The 22,500-nt window shown below is 41.2% G+C and overlaps 3 protein-coding genes and 1 long non-coding RNA gene across 7 annotated transcripts in view; 2 read left to right on the top strand and 2 right to left on the bottom strand.

Moving 5' to 3' along the window:
• The first annotated feature begins 297 nt into the window (after positions 1-297).
• On the top strand, positions 298-5,158 carry LOC123516085 (actin-binding Rho-activating protein-like). Of its 2 annotated transcripts, XM_045275198.1 has the most exons (6): positions 298-424; positions 849-944; positions 1,430-1,590; positions 2,414-2,564; positions 3,776-3,868; positions 4,090-5,158. In XM_045275198.1, the coding sequence occupies exons 1-6, from the start codon at positions 410-412 to the stop codon at positions 4,201-4,203; spliced, it is 630 nt and encodes a 209-aa protein (XP_045131133.1). In that variant the 5' UTR covers positions 298-409; the 3' UTR covers positions 4,204-5,158. The 2 variants fall into 2 exon arrangements, with proteins under 2 accessions (XP_045131133.1, XP_045131210.1); XM_045275275.1 differs by lacking the exon at positions 849-944 and having other exon boundaries at positions 303-424.
• A 4,676-nt stretch (positions 5,159-9,834) lies between these two features.
• LOC123515586 (twinkle protein, mitochondrial-like) lies at positions 9,835-18,786 on the bottom strand. Its single transcript, XM_045274379.1, is given in 14 exon segments — positions 9,835-10,147; positions 10,595-10,729; positions 11,208-11,399; positions 12,026-12,214; positions 12,857-13,006; positions 13,635-13,785; positions 14,354-14,486; positions 14,943-15,096; positions 15,469-15,499; positions 15,501-15,604; positions 16,185-16,354; positions 16,980-17,028; positions 17,419-17,577; positions 18,079-18,786. Coding segments are annotated over 13 exon segments (1,740 nt in total). The 5' UTR covers positions 17,518-17,577; positions 18,079-18,786; the 3' UTR covers positions 9,835-9,964.
• LOC123515721 (epidermal retinol dehydrogenase 2-like) overlaps positions 17,214-22,500 on the bottom strand; it is a 10,600-nt gene continuing 5,313 nt past the window's right edge. For 2 of the 3 annotated variants that reach the window (XM_045274592.1, XM_045274644.1), the window contains 5 exons: positions 22,143-22,274; positions 21,558-21,687; positions 20,958-21,075; positions 20,682-20,807; positions 19,482-19,956 (listed from right to left, as the gene is read on the bottom strand). In XM_045274592.1, the coding sequence (XP_045130527.1) occupies positions 19,890-19,956; positions 20,682-20,807; positions 20,958-21,075; positions 21,558-21,687; positions 22,143-22,274 (573 nt within the window). In that variant the 3' untranslated portion in view covers positions 19,482-19,889. Of the gene's footprint in view, positions 17,269-19,481; positions 19,957-20,681; positions 20,808-20,957; positions 21,076-21,557; positions 21,688-22,142; positions 22,275-22,500 lie in introns of those variants that run through there. The other variant, XM_045274729.1, reaches the window with a different exon arrangement.
• LOC123516450 overlaps positions 19,014-22,500 on the top strand; it is an 18,260-nt gene continuing 14,773 nt past the window's right edge. Inside the window, exon 1 of the long non-coding RNA XR_006678195.1 lies at positions 19,014-19,779. This is a non-coding gene — a long non-coding RNA (uncharacterized LOC123516450). The remainder of the gene's footprint in view (positions 19,780-22,500) is intronic.

Raw genomic sequence — 22,500 nt, 5'->3', positions numbered from 1 at the left:
TAGAGAAATCGGCAAACTCCCCCGTTTCTAAATATACCGACACTGGGCCGCTTGCCAAGGACTATTTATATGCACTGATTTCTCACGTCCAACAAAGCTTCTATTAATAAACGACCACTCATTTTAAAGATAAATTCATAGTCTACAACTTCACGTAGAGAGTGATGAAAAATATGCGATAGATTAAGAGATATGAGCGAAAATATAAGGAATTTAATATCTTGGTTCTCGTGGCGCTATCTAATCACACCTTTCTCCCTCTCTCTGTCTGTTTGTCTGTCAGTCTCTCTTCCGTGCTCGAAGTGACCGTACGTGTTTCCCTCCCTCCCTCCCTCTCTCTCTCTCTCTATCTCTCTCTCACAGTGGGGGAAACTACCTCAATAGCTGGAGAGAAAGTTTCAAAAGAGAGATGAGTGATTCTATAGTAAGTAAGAGAGAGAGAGAGAGAGAGAGAGAGAGAGAGAGAGAGAGAGAGAGAGAGAGAGAGAGAGAGAGAGAGACAGACAGACAGACAGACAGACAGACAGACAGAGAGAGAGAGAGAGAGAGAGAGAGAGAGAGAGAGAGAGAGAGAGAGAGAGAGAGAGAGAGAGAGAGAGAGAGAGAGAGAGAGAGAGAGAGAGAGAGAGAGACTACTACTACTATATCTATCACTATTACCACTACTACTACTACTACTACTACTACTACTACAACTATCACTACTACTACTACTACTACTACTACTACTACTACTACTACTACTACTACTACTACTACTACTACTACTACTACTACTACTACTACTACTACTACTACTACTACTACTACCACCACTACTACTACTACTACTACTGCTGCTGCTACAGGTGTGTGGGCGGGGCGGGAGCGTGACAGAGCGGAAGGCAAGATTGGATGAAAAAACAACATCTGGCAACTCTGCTAAATCTGACACACACTCGCAGGTGAGACAGACAGACAGACACACAAACACACAGACAGACAGACAGACAGACAGATCACACAGACAGACTTTTCCTATTACTGTTATGTCTGCGTAAAATTATCATTATTATTATTATTATCATTATTATTATTATTATTATTATTATTATTATTATTATTATCTTTTTCTTCTTCCTTCTCCTCATCCTCCTTCTCCTCGGTCTGTTAATCTTTTTCCTCCTCTTCCTCCTCCTCCTCCTCAACCCACCACCATCACCACCACCACCACCACCACCACCACTATTACTACTACAACCACCACTACTATATTAACACAACCACCACCACCACCACTACTACTAATACTACGACTACAACAACAACCACTACTATTACTACTATAACCACTATACTACTACTACCACCACCCTAATAATAATAAAAACAACCACTACTACTACTACCACCACCACTACCACTACCACCACTACCACCACCACCACAGCCCTTCTCCCTAAGACATTGCGGTAGCCTACAGGAACGCCAGCAGCAATTTGCAGAGAGCGCCGCTAAACACACCGCTAAGATGGCAAAGAACCCGTTTAGCGGCGATTGCAAGGCCACCGCTGCCTCCACACTCGCTAAGGACGACCCCAACTACGGACGGTACGTGAGAATGAGTGGGGAATGAGTTGGAATGAGAGGGAATGAGTGGAGATGAGTGGGAATGAGTGGAAATGAGAAGGAATAGAGTAGGAATGTTGAAATGAGAATGTTTAAATAAGGTGTGTGTGTGTTTTAGTGTTTTTCATTGAGTTTTTGGGTGTTTTCCTGTGTTTTTGATGTGCTTGTCGTGTTTTAAGTGTGCTTTGGGGTGTTTTAAGTAAGTTTGTAGTGTTTTTGTGAGTTTTTGGGGTGTTTTGGGATGTTTTAAGTAAGTTTGTAGTGTTTTGAGTGTTCTTGTGCGTTTTGAGTGTGTTTGTAGTGTTTTGAGTGTGTTTGTAGTGTTTTGAGTGTGTTTTGTAGTGTTTTACATAAGTTTGTAGTGTTTTGAGTGTTTTTTTGTGTTTTGAGTGTCTTTTGAGTGTCTTTGTAGTGTTTTGATTGTTCTTGTGTGTTTTTGTGGTGTTTTTTTGTGTTTTAAGTAAGTTTGCAGTGTTTTTAATGTGCTTTTGTGTGTATTGAGTGAGTGTTTAAGGGTTTTTAGTGAGTTTTGGGGTGTTTTTGTGTGTTTTAAGTTAGTCTAGGTTCTTTTAGAGTTTTTAGTGAGTATTTGAGTGTTTTGGAGTGCTTGAAATCAGTTTTTTTGGAGATAAATGCATTTCTTTTCTTTCGTTTTTTTTTCTTTATTTATTTATTATTATTTATTAAAGTTACTAGTTACCAGTTTGTTTTGAAGGCATCCACTGGTGAGTTTTCCGAGTGCTTAAACGTGTCTCATCTAAGCTACAAACACTACTACTACTACTACTACTACTACTACACACAGGCCAGTAGCAGGGAGCAAGACGGAGCGGAGAGGCAAGAACGCGGCCAAACACGTGAATGCTGAGGTGGTGTTCCTATGCGACATGATTCACCAAGAGGGAATCCCACTTCCTGATGGCACCGCGGTCATTGCTTTTGGTGAACTGTTCCAGGTGTGTGTGTGTGTGTGTGTGTGTGTTTAGCTTCTCTCCTCTCCTCTCTAATCCAGTCTTTCTCTCTTCTATAGCTGTTTTCAAGCCAACTGTTCTGTGGTCTTACTAACTGCATGCCTCCCCTCCTCCCTCCCTCTCTCTATACAACACTTTCTACTTTCTCTAGCCTCTATTCCAGTGTTTCCCAACCTTTTCGCAGCGATTACCCAAAAATACAATTTCACAATTATCCATTACCCCAATGAACAAATACTCGTAATAAAGGAAAAGAAGTAACTTTATTTCATACTTCAAAAGCAGACAAAATAGAAACTATGCAATACAATAATGCAAATCTATAATAGGAAAATAAGTAATTTTATTTCATACATCAAAAGCAGACAAATTAATAGAAACTGCAATACAATAATGCCAATCTATAATATTCAGAGTCACAACCTAGTCGTGATTCTTAATGAGAGGGTTGAGCTTGTATTGCCTGTGCCAGTTTATTTTATTTTTGGCTTTGTGACTGAAAGGGCTATTCGGGCGTCATGTGCCACGTTGAGTCTACTACGTGTCTTTTTCATCAATCTTCATTGAAATTATATGAAAATATAAAATGATGGCCTCATCCCATGCCAAACATCCATTACCCCAAAAATATGGGATCATGCAAGAGTTAACCAGTACTCTCAGTCACTCACCACTACTCTGTCCACCTCCCTCATGCAAGAGTTAACCAGTACTCTCAGTCACTCACCACTACTCTGTCCACCTCCCTCATGTAAGAGTTCACCAGTACTCTCAGTCACCACTACTCTGTCCACCTCCTTCATGCAAGAGTTAACCAGTATTCTCAGTCAGTCACCACTACTCTGCCCACCTCCCTGATGCAACAGTTAACCAGTACTCTCAGTCACCACTACTCTGTCCACCTCCTTCATGCAAGAGTTAACCAGTATTCTCAGTCAGTCACCACTACTCTGCCCACCTCCCTGATGCAACAGTTAACCAGTACTCTGTCACCACTACTCTGTCCACCTCCTTCATGCAAGAGTTAACCAGTATTCTCAGTCAGTCACCACTACTCTGTCCACCTCCGTGATACAGTCCCTTCCTAATGTCAATAAAATGGTCTAATCGCAAACAAATCTCGGTAGAAATGTGTCCCAGCACTAAATAGATTAACAACGTGGAAATTGTGTTAACCAGTTTTCTCAATCACTCAGATCTACACACGCATTTCAAACAAGCTGGTGGGAATGTTGCTGCGGGCGAGAAAGTACAGCCTATTGACTTTTGAAGGGGAAACACTCTTCCAGGTAGGCCTAAATATAGACGTTTTTTTTCTTTTTTTGTAATTGAGGAAAAAAGTTGTGATTTTTTTAAAGATTTTGTGAATGTTTTATTTATTTTTTGTTTTGTTGTGTTTTTGTTATTGAGAAGTTGTAGTTAGGTTGTTAATTGAAGATTTTTTAAGACTTGTGTTTCTCTCTCTCTCTCTCTCTCTCTCTCTCTCTCTCTCTCTCTCTCTCTCTCTCAGCGAAGGGATGACCACGTGCCTATCAAATTACTGAAGCCTATACAAGAAATTAGGGCCGAGCTGAATGAAGACCAAGATTTTGATGTCGGCGTGTGTCATAAGGCGCCGCGCTAACACACACGCACGCACGCAATCACACGCACGCACGCACGCAATCACACGCACGCAAATACACGGACATGCACGCAAACTCAAATTCTTACGTTTTTTTATTTGTACGCACACACACACACACACACACATACACAAACACGCAAACTCAAATTCTTAAGGTTTTTTTTCTAGTGTATTTATACGCACGCAAACGCAAACACACGCACGCAGAAACACGCACATGCACGCAAATTCAATTTTTTTACGTTTTTAAGTTTATTTATATGCACACGCAAATTCACGCACGCACAAACCCGTACATGGTTTTTTTTTTTTTTATTTGCACGCACACACGGACACACACACACACACACACACACACACACACACACACACATGCACGCAAACTCAAATTCTTACGTTTTTAGTTTATTTATACGCACACACGCACGCACACACACGCAACATGCACGCAAAACTCAAATTCTTGCTTTTTTTCTTAGTTTATTTGTATTTATTGAAGTTTTTGTTGTGTTTATTGTTACGTTTTAAAGCATTTTCAGTGACACACACACACACACACACACACACACACACACACACACACACACACACACACACACACACACACACACACACTCATTCACCTTCCTAACTTATCTGTGTTCCCAACTTACCACACACACACTCATTCCTTCTCTCTATAAAACCCACTTTTATTTTTTTATTATTATTTTCTCTCTCTCTCTCTCTCTCTCTCTCTCTCTCTCTCTCTCTCTCTCCAATTCACTAATAATTTTTCCTTCTCTATATATATAAATCTCTCTATATATAAATCTTACTAATGGCTGTACTTAAATTAATTTATTAATTAATATATGTAAGTAAAAATTATCTTAATGTATACGTGTGTGTGTGTGTGTGTGTGTGTGTGTGTGTGTGTGTGTATTAATAAACTTCTTTGTGACTTTTCTAAGCATATTTATTCTTTTGTCCTTAAAATTCACGTGTTTACGAAAATGTTTTTTTTTTTTTTGTATAAATGTCAAAAGTAATCTATTGTATTTCGTAGTAGAAGTAGTAGTAGTAGTAGTAGTAGTAGTAGTAGTAGTAGTAGTAGTAGTAGTAGTAGTAGTAGTAGTAGTAGCAGCAGTAGCAATAATAGTAGTAGTAGTAGTAGTAGTAGTAGTAGTAGTAGTAGTAGTAGAAACAAACTTTCACCCCAAACACCCCAAAACCCCCCAAAACACACCCAAACCCCTCCAGTTTTTAAGGGATGTTTGATGATCTCTTGACAGATTAACATGACATCTATCAAATCAAGAGCAGAAACACTCTTAAGAACAAACTTCCCCATAACTGTGAACTTCGAAAAACAGTGGTCGGCTAAGTTATATTTCTAAGACTCTTGTTTCAACAGTGCTATTTCAATCACCCGCAAAAACCAACCCCAAAAAATGTGTGTGCCCTGCGCTTTAACATAACATAACATAACATAAATAATAGGATAACAAAGGGCCACCAGGGCCCATCTAGGTTATCCTGTATCAGTCGCACAGCGACCTCGTCATCAGTACTTAAAGATACACTTACAAGTACACAATACATTATATACTAATTCTAAATATTTGGCCCATTAACAGGGCTAAGTCCTGCAGCGAATTCCTCTACAATCTGTAATCCCCATACATGGGGATCATGTCTTGTTTAACTATAGTAAATTTCTTATAAAAACTATCATGCAGCGCTATACATAATTATAAATCTAATAAATTTAAGTGCTTATCTAATCTGTTTTAAACATTGTCAAACTAGTGCTATTTACAACCGTCTCTGGCAATGCATTCCAGAAGTCTACCACCCTATGACTAAAGAAATATTTTCTTATATCTAACCTGCAGCCTTGCTTTCTAATCTTCCTGCCATGATTTCTAGTCCTACTTCCCTCCTCTAAGGTAAAGAAAGATCTCACATCTATGTAGTTTGTATCTGAGAACATTTTAAATAACTCTATCATATCCCCTCTTATACATCTCCTCTCAAATGAAAACATGTTTAATGCCTTTAATCTATCTCTATACTCCAGGCGCTTCAAAGCTGGTATCATCCTAGTTGCTCTTCTCTGAACTGCTTCTAACATGTTGATATCCTGTCTATAGTGGGGTGACCAGGCCTGTATGCAATACAAATCAGAATCAGAATATACACCAATAACACCCTCTACACCACAAAACCCACCCAAATCATTTCAAAACGCTTAAAATTAACCCAAAACACGATGCAACACTTCAAAATACTAATAAATAAACACACAACTCAACTAGAAACCCCCAACATACACCACAATCATCCCCACACACTCCACACATACGCACAGATCACTTAAAACACCCAGCACACACCACATTCATCCCCACACACTCCACACACACACACACGCCCGGTAGCTCAGTGGTTAGAGCGCTGGCTTCACAAGCCAGAAGACCAGGGTTCCATTCCCTGGCCGGGTGGAGATATTTGGGTGTGTCTTCTTTCACGTGTAGCCCCTGTTCACCTAGCAGTGAGTAGGTACGGGATGTAAAAGAGCAGAGGCAATTTTTTAAAACATAAAGGCCCAGTTACAGCTCGAAATAAAAATATTCAAAATGGGAGATGGAAAATTTTGAGGATTATGGCAGCTCATATTTAAGCTATAAAACACCACTAAACGCCACATATTGACCCAACACAGCCGCGGAACACACTTCAAACACAACGAAATATTTATAGAAACCATAAAAACACACCATGGAAGCGTAATATTATTGTTAGAGAATATATGAAAAAAAGTATTGGAACCCGCAGTTTGCCACGGGGGGGACAGGGGTGGTGCTCAACATCCGGGAACACTGCAGCGCGGGCTCCATAATCCTTATGTTGCATTTATTATCTCACCACAACAAAATTAAGCTCCATCGGAAAAACTTGACCAGGTAACATGCAATGGTAGAGTAGTGGTTCCATTCTGACACATGTTTGGCTTACGGTGAGTCAAAGAAGCAAATAATAGCTGGTAATACTGACAACTGTTCGTTATACCCATCACCTTTTCAACATTTGGGCACTGTTTTCACTCTCATATGCAAAGAAAACCTACAAATAAGAGAGTGGCCTTAGAAATACCTTAAATAAATGATGGTGAGGCGGTGTGGAGGGTCGTGGTGAAGACTTGCACTGCTCTCTTGTCTCGCCGTTTTACTGGTGCTGTCGGGAATGTCATCACTTCACTTTGTGTGTGTTTGGGTGTATATGGGCATGTTGTGGATGTGTTGCGGGTGTTTGAGTGTGTTTATGGGGTGTATAAGCAACACCAAACACCACACGGCCATCACCACTGTCACCACCACTAAATTTGTTGACACGGAGCACTCGGCCCACCACACTTCTTTCCCTCCTTACACACTAATCCCTTATCAACACCACTGCCACACCTTACACACCTGTTCCTTGGTGCATTAATAACCTCCACCACCTCTGTCACGGCACTGTCACCTCTATACAGGCTGTAAATATAACGGCACTCCAGTGAGGCCAACCGTGTGTCTTGGCGGGAGGTACCGACGCCATCATCAGCTGTGGCTCTCTAAAGGAATTGACTCTCTTCTCCTTGCCCGCTATAAATTCCAATACTATGTCCTTGTATGTGTTAAATTCTCAGTGTTCGAAAATTATCAGGGAATTATGTGTGGAATATTCAGTGTTATTGTGGTTTTTAGTTTATTTGAGGATACAAGTAGCCGCTGGGAGGAGCTATAAAATGTCGACATTACCATATTCAACATTACATTACACACAATATATAAACCTAATAAGAAAAATACACAAATAAATAAGAAAAGAATACAAAACAACAAAAAATAACACATAATCACTTAAAAAAATATGATAAACAGTGAGAGATGAGTGACAAAATATCGACATTACAAATCACGACATTCAAAACCAATAAAAAGCAATAAATAAATAAAAAAAAAAAACAATACAAAATGTGTGTGGTGATAGAATGGAAGAGAGCAGTGTGGTGTATGGTGTGTGATAGTGGTGTGTGGTGAAAGCCTGAGAGGAAGAGAGCAGTGTGGTGTATGGTGTGGTGACAGGGCTGTGTGTGGTGTGTGGTGGAAGAGAGCAGTGTGGTGTATGGTGTGTGGTGACAAGGGTGTGTATGGTGATAGAGTGAAAGAGCGCAGTGTGGTGTATTGTGTGTGATGACATGGGGTCAGAATAAATCAATATTAAACAAGTCACCAGCAGCACAGTCTCCCTCCAAGTCACTCCTATATCAAACATATCTTGTCTGAGCCTCACCCGCCGATCACCCTCTCCCCTTCCTAGGCTGACCAGTGGCCCAGGCGACAACCCACAATGCACTCCTTCCACTTATAGACCTACACTAAAACAAAATGGAATATTACAAAGCATAAATATATCAAAGTAAATACTAGACCATTAATGTCATTGTGTATATTGAAGTTAATTTTGGTGCAAAGACAGAGAAGCGGAGAGGAGGTGACAGGACTCGTTAAACAGTGGTGGCGAGGAGAGAAGGATCGAAAAGAGAAGAGGAGGAGGAGAAAGAAATAATGAAAGAGAAGAAAGAGACTATTGAAAGATAAATACTAATACTAATACTGTGTGTGTGTGTGTGTGTGTGTGTGTGTGTGTACTAGCCTATTACTTGACACCTGCCTCCCTCCATCACTACATTGGACAGTTTCCTTGAATTGTGGCCACTTATCATTATTATTCATTAAAAGTTATCTAAGAGTAATGTAATTTCATGATTGTATAAAGCACGGTGAATAAAGGATACTTGAATTGTAATACGTCCCCTCCACACTCCTCACTCGCCCCTCCCTATGTTATATCCACCAGTGAAACGAACTCACGAACACAAGCCAAAGTGAATGCCGAGGTGGTGTTCCTCAGACATGATTCACCAAGAGGGTCATTGCTTTTGGTGAACTATTACGTGTGTGTGTGTGTGTGTGTGTGTGTGTTTCAGTAATTAACTTCTTTGTGACTCTTTCTAAGCATATTTACTCATTTGTCCTTAAAATTCATGTGTTTTGGGAAATTAATGTTTTTTTTTAGGGTATAAAGGTCAAAATTAATCTATTATTATTATTTGGTGGTGGTGGTAGTAGTAGTAGTAGTAGTAAAGAAAACAAGAAAAAAATACAACAATAACAATGATAATGACAATACTAATAATAATAACAATAACAACAACAATAACACACACCATTACATTCAATCCTTTATTATTATCATCATTATTATTACAAACACAACACAAAAGCAACAATTATTTGGCCACTCAATAACAATAATAATAATAATAATAATAATAAGTTAATTCTAATTCTAAATTCTTGAGATTTTTCCTTTACAATTTCAAAACATTTAAAAATTTTACTTCTTTATTCTTATCCAATAATGAGATTTGAGAGAGAGAGAGAGAGAGAGAGAGAGAGAGAGAGAGAGAGAGAGAGAGAGAGAGAGAGAGAGAGATAATAAACTTAACTCACTTTCTTTATTTTTAGAGCGAGAAAGAAAAAAAGAGAGAAAGACAACCCACTCAATCATTTTCTTTATTTTTAAGAGAGAAAAAAAAAGAGAGAGAAAAGAAAGATAACAAGTCTATCTTTAAACATCCCCACCTCACTTACTCTCTCTCTTTCACACACACACACACACACACACACACACACACACACACACAAATTTTGACAAACCCTTCATTTTAAACTTTCTTAGAGACATGTTCCTCTCTCTCTCTCCCTCTTCCTCTCCTCTCCTCTCCCTCTCCCTCTCTCTCTCTCTTTGACCTGACCTTCTGCCTGAAACAAGAGGACAAGGTCAGAGAGTCCTTGTGGAACCGCAGGGGAAGGTCACCCAGCTGACCTCCATACCGATTCTTGACCACCTGCGAGAGAGAGAGAGAGAGAGAGAGAGAGAGAGAGAGAGAGAGAGAGAGAGAGAGAGAGAGAGAGAGAGAGGAGAGGAGAGGAGGAGGAGGAGAGAGGAGGAGGAGGAGGAGGAGGAGGAGGAGGAGAAGAAGAAGAAGAAGAAGAAGAAGAAGAAGAAGAAGGAGGAAGAGGAAGAAGAGGAGGAATATAAATTAGTGAAACAACAACAACAACAACAACAACAACAACAACAATAATTACTAACAAGAGAAAAATGACAAAAAAAAAAAAAAAAAAAAAAATATACACAAAAAATAAATGAATAAAATAAATGAATAAACGAAATAAAACAAACAAAACAATAAAAATAAAAAATAAAATAAAAATAAGAAAAACGAAAAAAACTTAGAAAAAAAATAAATAAATAAATAAATAAATAAACACACACACACACACACACGTACCTGCAACACCTTTCTGGCAGAGGAGAGAGAAGAGGACGCGTTCTTGACCTGTAGTATCATAACATTGTCTGCCTCCTGGGTGACCTTAGCACTTCCAAACACACTGTCCATCCCCAGCGGCTGACCCTCCGGCACCTGGCGACACACGCACACACGGACGCATTACACACACACACACACATTACAGATACATACATACACTCTCACTCTCTCTCTCCTCACTTTCTCTCTTTTTCTTGCTTGCTCTCTCTCAAACGCACACATATTATATACACATGCTCTCTCTCTCTCTCTCTCAAACATACACACACAATCAAATCACATGAGAATACACCCAAAACACACTGAAAATATTCCAAACACACCCAAAACATACCAAAACACACTCAAAACATACCAAAACACACCCTACCACACCAAAACACCCAAGACACACCCAAAACACCCAAAAATACCAAAAGACACACAAAACATACCCAAACACCCCAAAACCCACTGAAACACCCAAAAACACACCAAAACACACTCAATATACCCCAAAACACACAAAAACACCCAAAACACACTCAAAACACACTCAAAATCCCACACACACACACACACACACACACACCTTCTTAGGATGTGCAATAACAGTAACATGGCAACCGGTCTGTGTGGCGAATCTCCGCAAAATCGCCACAGCCTTGTCTTGCTCCCACCAGCGGTCCGAAGCTGTCCCAGAGTGTCCTGTCCCAAGCATGAACTGCAGGTTGTCTATGATGGTGTGCTGGACCCCCCACACCTCCACCGCCTCCCTCATAGCCTGCGGGAGAGAGAGAGTGAGTGGTTTAGGGTGTTCTGGTTAGGTTAGATTGGTAATAAGGGTTAAAATAGTTGAATAAATTAAAAAAACATGATGAATTGTATCGAAAACACAGAAAAATATGAAAAAAACATCAAAACGCAGGAATAATGAATGGAAAGCAAATGGAAATATTAAAAAAACACCAAAACGTAGGAATTATGTCACAAAAACGTAAAAATCATAAAAAAACATCAAAAACGAGGGAATATTGAATGAAAAAATATGCAGAAACATCAAAAAAAGCATAAAAAAAAACAAAGGAAAAAAAATTGTAGAAAAACGTTAAAAAAACATCAAATCGCAGAAACACACACACACACACACACACAAAAAAAACACCTCAAAACATTTCCAAAACACCGCAAAACACTTCCAAAACACCCGAAACACACCAAAACACCCCAAAACACACACAGACACACACACACACACAGACACACACAAAACACCTCAAAACACTTCCAAAACACACCAAAAACACCCTAAAACACACACACACACAAACACACATACAAACACCTCCCTGAAGACCTCCAGAACCCCAGACCCCTGAGACACCCATAAAGCCCCCCCCAGAACCCCACCTTGACCACCTCCTCCACCTGGTGTTGCCCATGGAAGGTGAGGAAGTGGAGAGGTAGAGTGGTGAACTGTGACGCGATGGTGTTGAAGTGGTGGTACTGGTGAGGGAGTGGTGCCCCGGAGTACTGCTGCAGCAACACCTCACACAGCCTCACCACACTCACCTCAAAGCTCCCCCACAGTGTTCGGACCTGCGGGGAGAGAGAGCGAGTGGTTATGGGGTGGTAAATTAGGTTAGGTTGGAAATAAAAATAAAAAAATGATAAAAAATTAAATAAAACTACAAAAATACATAAAAAAATTGAAAAATATGAGTGTTTGGACCTGCGAGAGAGAGAGAGCGAGTGGTTATGGGGTGACAAATTAGGTTAGGTTGGCAAATGAGGCTAAAGTTGTTGATAAAAATAGGAAAGCATAACAATCAAAACACCCAAACACACCAAAACACCCCAAAAACACACCAAAACACCCCAAACACCCAAAACATACCCAAAACACACCCAAACACAACAAAAAAACACCAAAACACACCAAAAACACCCAAAACACCAAAACCCCCAAAACATCCCAAAACCTGCAAAATATACCCAAAACACACCCAAAACACCCCAAACACACACACAAAAACACCCCAAAACCCCAAAACACACCATATACACACCAAAACACATTCAACTACCCCAAAACCCCAAAACACCCAAAAATACACCAAAACCACCCAAACACCCAAAAAACACACCAAAACACCCCAAAAACACACCAAAACCCCCAAAAAACATCCCAAACACCCTAAAACACACCAAAACCCCCAAAACCCCTCCCAAGGCACTTACCCCCTGGCAGCAGAGATCTAGGGAGTACTCAGCCATAAATGTGGTCTTCCCGCTCCCAGTAGGACCAGTCAGCACAGTCATCTCCCCAGCTCTGTGGCCCAGTAGGATGTCATTGAGCCCGCCAAAGCGACGCCACTGCACGCCACAAGTCTGGGGTGTTGGGTTAGGTTAGGGAGGGAGACGGGGAGAGGGGAGGGAGAGAGAGAGAGAGAGAGAGATAAATGGTTAATACAAAACCCGACCTAAATATACCCAAACACCCTCAAAACACACCCAAATTTCCCCAAACACACTCAAAACACCCCAAAACATACCCAAATTTCACAACACACACTCGAAACACATCAAAACATACCCAGAACACACCTAAACATACCCAAACACATCTAAACACACTCAAAACACACCCAAACACCCCAAAGCACACCCAAATTTCCCAAAACACTCAAACACACCCAAAAATCCCAAAACACACAGAACTCATGTAACTATACCCAAACACATCTAAACACACTCAAAACACCTTAAAACATAAATAAACATACCCAAACACTCCAAAACACCCTTGTAACATCCCAAAGACTCAAAACACACCCAAAACATCCAAAAAACCATAGAACAACCCAAAACACCCTAAAACACATCCAAACACACCCAAAATACCTCAAAACACACCCAAAACACATCCAAACACCCCCAAATGCACCCAAACACCCCAAAAACATACCCAAACCACCCCAAACATCCCCAAAACATACCCAAATACACCCAAACGCACCTCTTCCTTATGCGTGAGTCTGTAATACACCTTGTCCTTGATCTGGGAGAAGGAGGTGATGGCGGTGGACAAAACGGGTATGGTGTTTTTCAAGGCTGTTTTAATCTCCGTCCTTGACTTCAAATAAACTGGTGTGTCGTTTTCTGCGGACCTAAGAATGTTTTTGGTTAAATTAGGTTAGGTTAGGTTAGGTTAGGTTAAGTTAGGTTAGGTTAGGTTAGGTTAATATTAGAATAAATAGATAAATAGTTAGGTTAAATAAATAAATAAATAAATAAAATAGTAAATGAAATAGGTTACGTTTGAAAATTGTAGAGCATAACTAGGTAAATACACACTACTACTATTACTACTACTACTACTACTACAGCAAGAATAACATCTGCAACAACTACTACTACAACAATATTACTACTACTACTACTACTACTACTACTACTGCAATCTTTCTACTACTACTATTACTACTACTACAACTTTCTTACTACTACTACTATTTCTATAATCTTTTAAATATTACTACTACTACTACTACTACTACTACTACCACTACTACTATCACTACCACTACTACTACTACTACTACTACAACAGCAACAACAACTACTACAACAATATTTCTACTACTACCACTACTACTACCACCACCACCACCACTACTACTACCACTACTACTACTACTACTATCTTTCCAGCACCACCACCACCACCACACTTACCTCACCACACTGCAGGCCACCCCAGTGTGGAGGAGGGTGGTGAGGAGGGGGCGGGGGGGAGGCAGCCCCCTGCACCACACCAACACCTCTGCAACACCGCTCCCCAGAATGTGTCGCTCCAACGCTGACACATCTGGAGAGAGAGAGAGAGAGAGAGAGAGAGAGAGAGAGAGAGAGAGAGAGAGAGAGAGAGAGAGAGAGAGAGAGAGAGAGAGAATTCAATAAAAAAATACAAATAAAATCAAATAAACAAATAAATAAATAAAACCAAAACAAACGGAAAACAAACACACAAACACACACCTTTGAACTACAAACAAACATACAAACACACACAAAATAAATAAATAAATAAATAAAAAAACACACAAACACACACACACAACACACACAAACAAACGCACCTTCTGAAGCGACACAGCATGGACACCACAGTCAGCCAGCAACACCACATCACAGCAAACAAACACACAAACACACACCTTTGAACTACAAACAAACACACAAACACACACAAAATAAATAAATAAATAAATAAAACACACACACACACACACACACACACACACACACACACAAACAAACGCACCTTCTGAGGGCAGCGACACAGCATGGACACCACAGTCAGCCAGCAACACCACATCACAGCACGTTGGCACCACCACCACCACCGCCCTCTTGGTGGTGGTGGTGTTTGGATTGGTGAAGACACACGTTTGGCCGGAGACAAAACGACGGATGATCTGTGTGTGGGGAGGTGTTTGGGGTGAGACATGGGTGTTTGGGGGTGTTTTGGGGGTATTTGTGGGTGTTTTTGTGTGTTTTGTGTGTGTTTTGGTGTGTCTGGGGTGTTTTGGTGTGTTTTGAGTGTGTTTTGGGATGTTTTGGGGTGTTTTCATATTTTGGGGTGTTTTGTGTGTTTGGAGGTGTTTGGATGTGTTTGGGTGTGTTTTGGGGTGTTTTGGATGTGTTTGAGGGTGTTTTGGTGTGCTTTAGTGCATTTTAGGGGTGTTTTGGTATGTTTTGGTGTGTTTTGTGTGTTTTTGTGTGTTTTAAGTGTTTGTGAGAATAAATAAACTAAATAAATCCTCTCTCTCTCTCTCTCTCTCTCTAACCTGCGGGAGTGGGTGAAGGAGAGACACTTTCCACCCCCACAGTGTCACCCGCGCCATTGGTCACTGGGAGAAGGAGTCGAGAGAGGTCAGAGGTCACCCGCGCTCCGAACTTGTCTAAAGTCACTCTGTTTGTGTTCTGCGGAGAAAGGATTGAAAAAAACGTATGAAATAAATAAAACACACACACACACACACACACACACACACACACACACACACACACAGAAGGTTAGAAAGGATACAGAAGATTGCTACAAAGATGGTGCTGGAACTAAAGGACCTCACATATGAAGAATGGCTGAAGGAAATGGGACTGCCAACCTTACAAGATAGAAGAGAACAAGGGGAACACACTCAAACACACACACACACACACAAACATAAAACACCTCAAAACACTTCCAAAACACTCCAAAACCACCCAAAACACACCAAAAACACACCTTAAACAACCCCAAACACACCCAAACACACCAAAACACCCAAAACACCCCAAACACACCCAAACACACAAACACCTCAAAACACCCAAACACCCAAAACACCCCTAAAACACCCAAAACACCCCAAACACACCCAAACACCCAAAACACCTCAAAACACACCCAAAACACACAAAACACACCAAAACACACACTTCTCTCTCAATTCTTCAATCAAAAACTCCCTCAAACACACACACACACACACACACACACACACACACACACACACACCCTGAAAGGCGACTCCTTCAAGCAATCGTCCGTCACTTCAGCTATCGGCAAGGCACTCTCTAAATAGGCAGTGAGTTGGTTTGTGGTGAGTGTGTCTTCTCTCGTGTCTAGCAGGGCCATCAACTCCTCCCAGGGTCCGTCTCGGCAACACCACGGGCACACAAAATAACCTGGGAGAGCGTGGGAGAGTGGAAGAGTGTGTGTGTGTGAGAGGATTAAGTTATGTAAGTGTTTTTCTCCTTTTGTCAATGTTTATGAGTGTTTGTGAGTGTGTGAGTGTGTGGGAGAGAGAGGGAGACTTTGGGAGTATTTGTGAGTGTGTGGGAGTGTGTGGGAGTGTTTGGAAGTGTTTGTGAGTGTTTGTAAATGTTTGTGAGTGTTCTGGAGTGTGTGGGAGTGTTTGTGAGTGTGTGGGAGTGTTTGGGAGTGTGTGGGAGAGTTTGGGAGAGCGTAGGAGTGTGTGGGAGAGGTTACAAGTTAGGTTAGACTAAGTTAAAGTAGGTTAGGAGTATCTAGGAGTGTTTGGGAGTATCTGGGAGTGTCTGGGAGAGACTGGGAGAGGCTGGAAGAGACTGGGAGAGGCTGGAAGAGACTGGGAGAGACTGGGAGAGGGGAGAGGCTGGGAGAGACTGGGAGAGGCTGGGAGAGGTTGAGAGAGACTGGGAGAGAACTGGGAGAGGCTGGGAGAGGCTGGGAGAGACTGGGAGAGGCTGGGAGAGACTGGGAGAGGCTGGGAGAGAGTGGGAGAGACTGGAAGAGGGTGGGAGAGGGTGGGAGAGACTGGGAGAGACAAACCTGAGTTCTTGTCAATGAATATTTCATTTTGTTTTGTTTCTTCTTCATTCTGAAAAAAAAAAATAATAATAATAATAATAATGATAATAATAATAATAATAATAATGATGACTCTCTCTCTCTCTCTCTCTCTGTAATTCTCTATATAAAACACAAATATTTTCTTTTTTATCTCTATTTCTTTATCTCGTTTTCTTTGACAAATGCATGCTCTCTCTCTCTCTCTCTCTCTCTCTCTCTCTCTCTCTCTCTCTCTCTCTCTCTCTCTCTCTCTCTCTCTCTCTCTCTTACACATACACGCACACAAACTCTCTCTCTTTCTTAACCTAACCTGTATTTTTTTTCTCCTCTCTTACACAAACACACAAACTCTCTCTCTCTCTCTCTCTCTCTCTCTCTCTAGCAATCAATAACCAGTCCCTCTCCCTCTCCCTCTCACCTTCCTATGGCAGGCTGGGCAGGGCAGGACAAAGCTGGTGTCTGTCTCTTCATATGCCAACAGTCGAGGATTTAAGAAGTCCAGTATGTCGTCCTCCATGTCCTTCTCCTCCTCCTCCTCCTCCAGCTCATCTTCCAGCAGGTCACTCTCCGCTGTCACCTGTGGAGGAGGAGAAGGAGGAGGAGGAGGAGAGATTAAGGATGGTGTGTCATTTAAAGAGAGGGAAAGAGAGGAAGTGGTGGTGGTGGTGGAGGAGGAGGAGGAGGAGGAGGAGGAGGAGGAGGAGGAGGAGGAGGAGGAGGAGGAGGAGGAGGAGGAGGAGGAGGAGGAGGAGGAGGAGGAGGAGGAGGAATTAAAATTAAGAATGTAAATAGAAAAAATTGTAATATGGAGGAAGAAAAGGAGAAGAAGAAGAAGAAGAAGAAGAAGAACAATAATAATAATAACCTCAAACACAAAATATTACCTCAAGTAAAACAAATTTCAAATAAAACAAACACAAAAACACACACACACACACACACACACAAACACACACACACAAACACTTACAAAGAAAAAAACACAAACAAACACACACAGAAACAAAGAAAAAAACAAACACACACACCCAAAACAAACACAAACACAAAACAAACACCAACAAACACACAAACACACCTGACTAACATTCCCGAGTAGATAAACAGGAACTTCTCTCTGTCCAAACACATTCTGGACATGTAAACACCGACCACCACCACCACCACAAAACTGCCCACTTTCTCAGCCTCGGTAGTGAAATATAAGTGTTTCTCGCAATACACGTAACATTTCCGTACTTAAGTGGCTGTTTAAGTGTTCTAAGTAAGCTGGTGAGTCTTTGATAAGTAGCCATTTTAAGTTGTTTTAAGACATTTTTGGTTGTTTTTTTATTCTTATTGTTTTTCTCGTTTTTTTAATCTTTATTCTGTTGTTTTCCTGTTTTTTTTATTTTATTGTTGTTTTAAGACATTTTCAGCTTGCATTTCGTGTTTTGAGGTGTTTTTTTTTTTTTTGTGATTTATCTCGTGTTTTGTCTTATTTCTTGTTTTTATTCACTTATTTTCCTGTTTTTCTTCTTTATTCTCTTATTAATTCCTGTTTTATTTTTATATTCTCGTCACGGCTCGATTATACACATTTAACATCTCCCTCCTTTATCCACGTCTGTTTCTACACTTCCTCATACTTATCGGCGTCCTCTCCTCTTCCTCTTCTTCGGTATCGTGTTTTCTTACTCGTTTTTCGGTGTTTTTTTGGTGTTTTTTAGTGTTTTTCCTGGACACTCGACGGTTGGCAAGCTCACATGGCTTTTGTTGTTGTTTACATGTCTCTGTCTCGGTCTGGGTCTTGGTCTCTGTTTTATCGACATCGTTAATTTCATACTCAGTTTATCTTTATTGTCGTTTATAGTTATTTTCTCTTCTATTAATTATTTTCTTTTGTTTTACTGTGTTTTATTTATCGCAACTTGGTTTATTTGTTTGTTAAGTATCTTTTTTTTTTTTTTTTTGTCTGTGGTCTCAGTTTTATCGACATCGTTCATTTCATACTCAGTTTATCTTTATTGTCGTTTATAGTTATTTTCTCTTCTATTAATTATTTTCTTTTGTTTTACTGTTTTATTTATTGCAGCTTGGTTTATTTGTTTTTAAGTTTTTTTTTTATTTATTTTCTGGGTCTCTATTTTATCGACATCTTTCATTTCATACTCAGTTAATCTTAATCGTCGTTTATAGTTATTTTCTCTTCTATTAATTATTTCCTTTTGTTTTACTGTTTTATTCATCGCAACTTGGTTTTATTTGTGTTTTAAGCCTCTTTTTTTTCTTTGTTTAAGTCTGCTGGTGTGGGTCTTCATTTATCGATATTGTACATTATTGTACCCAGTTACTTAATCTTATCTTCACCCTTCTCTTTTTATGTCTTATCTAATACAACTGTGCTTATTAGAGATTTAACGTTATTTCTATTATTTTTTTACTTATTTGTAATTTTCCACGGATATAAACAAATATTTCAAAAGGAAGACAAGAAAATGGTATACCGATAAATTTATTAACATTTATGGCTTAATACAAATAAATTAGACCATATCTTATAAAATCAACTTAAAATTCAATAGGCAACCTTCCAGTAAACAAAAATTAACGTTATAGTAACTTAATAATAATAATAATAATAATAATAATAATAATAATAATAATAATAATAATAATGGTACTTATATAATGAATAGTAATAATTTTAAGTAAGGTATTTAAGTATAAGGCACTTGAGATCGTTAAATAAGTGTGTGTGTGTGTGTGTGTGTGTGTGTGTGTGTGTGTGTGTGTGTGTGTGGTCACAACCCCAAAAGAACAATTTATAAGAGAATATTTGCATTACAGCTCCATCAACAAACAACAATAATAACAATAACAATCTCTCTCTCTCTCTCTCTCTCTCTCTCAGTCCTCGTCCACACCTGTGTCCATAAAATCTAGGAAGGCTTTCCGAACTTCCCTTGGCATTGCACTGGAAGAGAGAGAGAGAGAGAGAGAGGCTGGGAGGGACTGGGAGAGGAAAAAAACATACTGGGAGAGACTGGGAGGGGCTGGGAGAGGTTGGGAGACAGCTGGGAGAGGGGTAAACAAGCTGGGAGGAGCTGGAAGAGGGAGAAATAAGCTGAGAGAGGTGGGGAGAGAGCTGGGAGAGAGCTGGGAGAGGGAAAAACTTATTGGGAGGAGCTGGGAGAGGGAGAAATAAGCTGGGAAGAGGCTGGGAGGGGCTGGGAGAGGGAGAAACAAGCTGGGAAAAAACTTGCTGGGAGAGGCTGGGAGGGGCTGGGAGAGGGAGAAACAAGCTGGGAGAAGGCTGGGAGAGGCTGGGAGAGGCTGGCAGAGACTGGGAGGGACTGGGAGAGGCTGGGAGGAACTGGGAGAGGCTGGGAGAAGCTGGGAGAGGCTGGGAGAGGCTGGGAGAGAAAACAAAATATAAAAACACACACACATACACACACACACACAGAGAGAGAGAGAGAGAGAGAGAGAGAGAGAGAGAGAGAGAGAGAGAGAGAGAGAGAGAGAGAGAGAGAGAGAGAGAGAGAGAGAGAGAGAGAGAGAGAGAAAGAGAGAAAGAGAGAAAGCGATTAAGAGAAAAAGAGACAGAGAAAGAGAAAAAGAAAGAGAAAGAAAGAGAGAAAACACACACACACACACACACACACACACACACACACACACACACACACACACACTCACTTGACAAGCCAGTGGCCATAGAAATCCTTCCTTGGGACACAGATGACCTCTTCCCCTCTCCTGACCCCCTCGATGACCTGGGCTGCACACTGGCTGGGGGAGGTCACAGGGTTCAGCGATGGGAACCTGAGGGGGGGGGCGGGGGTAGAGGTCAGGTCATTGGAGGTCACACGACAAAGAGGAAGTGAATTTTTGTTGCTTTTTGTTGGTTTTGATTTGTGATGTGATTTTCTCTCTCTCTCTCTCTCTCTCTCTCTCTCTCTCTCTCTCTCTCACCTGATGCGCGGGTGCTGGGCCAGGCCGGTATCCACGACAAACGGATAAACGGACGTCACCTGGATGTCCGGATGGCGTTTGGCGTACCTTAGTTCCTCCGTCAGACCTTCCATTAATCCTGGGGAGGGAGGAGTGGGGGAGAGGGAGAGGGAGAAGGGGAGGGAGAGGGAAGGGAAGGGAAGGGGAGAAGAGAGGAGAGGAGAGGAGAGGAGAGAGAGAATAAAGAAACTGGATTAGAAATGTACACACACACACACACACACACATTCCCAAAAACATGCAAAACACCCCAAAACATCCCAAAACACATCAAAAACATCTCAAAAATACTCAAAAATACTGCAAAACACACCCAAAACACACCAAAACACTCCCAAGCAGCCCAAAACACACCCAAAACATAAAAACACACCAAAACACACCAAAACACAGTAAAACACCCAAAACACACCAAAACACACTAAAACACCAAAACACACACTAAAACACCCCAAAACACCCCAAAACATCCCAATTTCAACACCACACACCCTCTACACACCCCTGACACACTCATAGACACACCCCACACCTCTCCCTGTCACTCTCACTCTCTCTCACCTCTCACAGCGAACTTGGTGGCACAGTAAGGGACTAGATTGGAGGTAGGGACCAGGCCAGCAATAGAAGACAGTGCGACAATTTTGCCTCTTCCTGCCTTAATGAAGCTTGGCAGCCACTCTTGCAGGAGCTGGGAGAGTGTGGGAGAGGTAGGGGAGTCAGTGAGAGGGAGTGAGAGGGGCTGGGAGAGATTGGGAGGGGCTGGGAGAGGCTGGAATGAGCTGGGAGAGGTTTGAAAGAGAAGTAGTACATGAAAGTAATGTTGTGTGTGATTGAGTGTGTTTGGGGGAGTGTGGGAGAGTGTGGGAGGACTGGGAGTGTGTGGGAGAGGTGGAAAAATCAGTGAGAGGAGCTGGGAGAGGCTGGAAGAGACTGGGAGAAGCTGGGAGAGATTTGAAAGAGATAAAACTTGGCAGATGAAAGTTATGATGTTGTGAGTGTGTTTGGGAGAGTGTGGGAAGGTTATGAGTGTGTGGGAGTGTGTGGGAGAGGTGGAAAAATCAGTGAGAGGGGCTGGGAGAGGCTGGGAGAGTCTTAAAAGGGCAATAAGAGGTGATAGAACGCAAAAAAAAACAAACCACTGACCCAAAACTGCGCAAACACGTTGACTCGAAACACACCAACGACGTCATCCGGTGTGTGTTTCAAGAAGGGTTTGCACGGCATCACACCAGCATTGTTCACCAGCACTGTTACCTCACCAACCTCCTCCCGAACCTGTGGGGGGGGGGGTAGGGTGATTATTTATTTATTCTTTTAATGGAAGAGGGAAAGCTGCCGAGGGCAAAAAAATATTAGAATTACAGTTTTCCTAAAAGATATGAAAGAATTAGTCAAAATTGAGGGAGAAATGTGTTGACATCTCACTCTTAAATGAAGTGAAGTGGTAGGAAGGTGGAGACACAGAAGCAGGCAGGGAGTTCCAGAGTGTGCCAGGGAAAGG

This window comes from Portunus trituberculatus, chromosome 1 (assembly GCF_017591435.1).
Source record: "Portunus trituberculatus isolate SZX2019 chromosome 1, ASM1759143v1, whole genome shotgun sequence".
In the NCBI taxonomy this organism is placed as follows: domain Eukaryota; kingdom Metazoa; phylum Arthropoda; class Malacostraca; order Decapoda; family Portunidae; genus Portunus; species Portunus trituberculatus.
Note: the sequence above shows the minus strand (reverse complement) of the source record. Positions and strands in the feature narration are given on the sequence as shown.

Coding starts and splice junctions, on each gene's coding strand:
- LOC123516085 (XM_045275198.1), top strand. Junction 945..1,429: donor AATCTGACACACACTCGCAG/GTGAGACAGACA, acceptor CCACCACCACAG/CCCTTCTCCCTAAGACATTG. Junction 3,869..4,089: donor AAGGGGAAACACTCTTCCAG/GTAGGCCTAAAT, acceptor TCTCTCTCTCAG/CGAAGGGATGACCACGTGCC.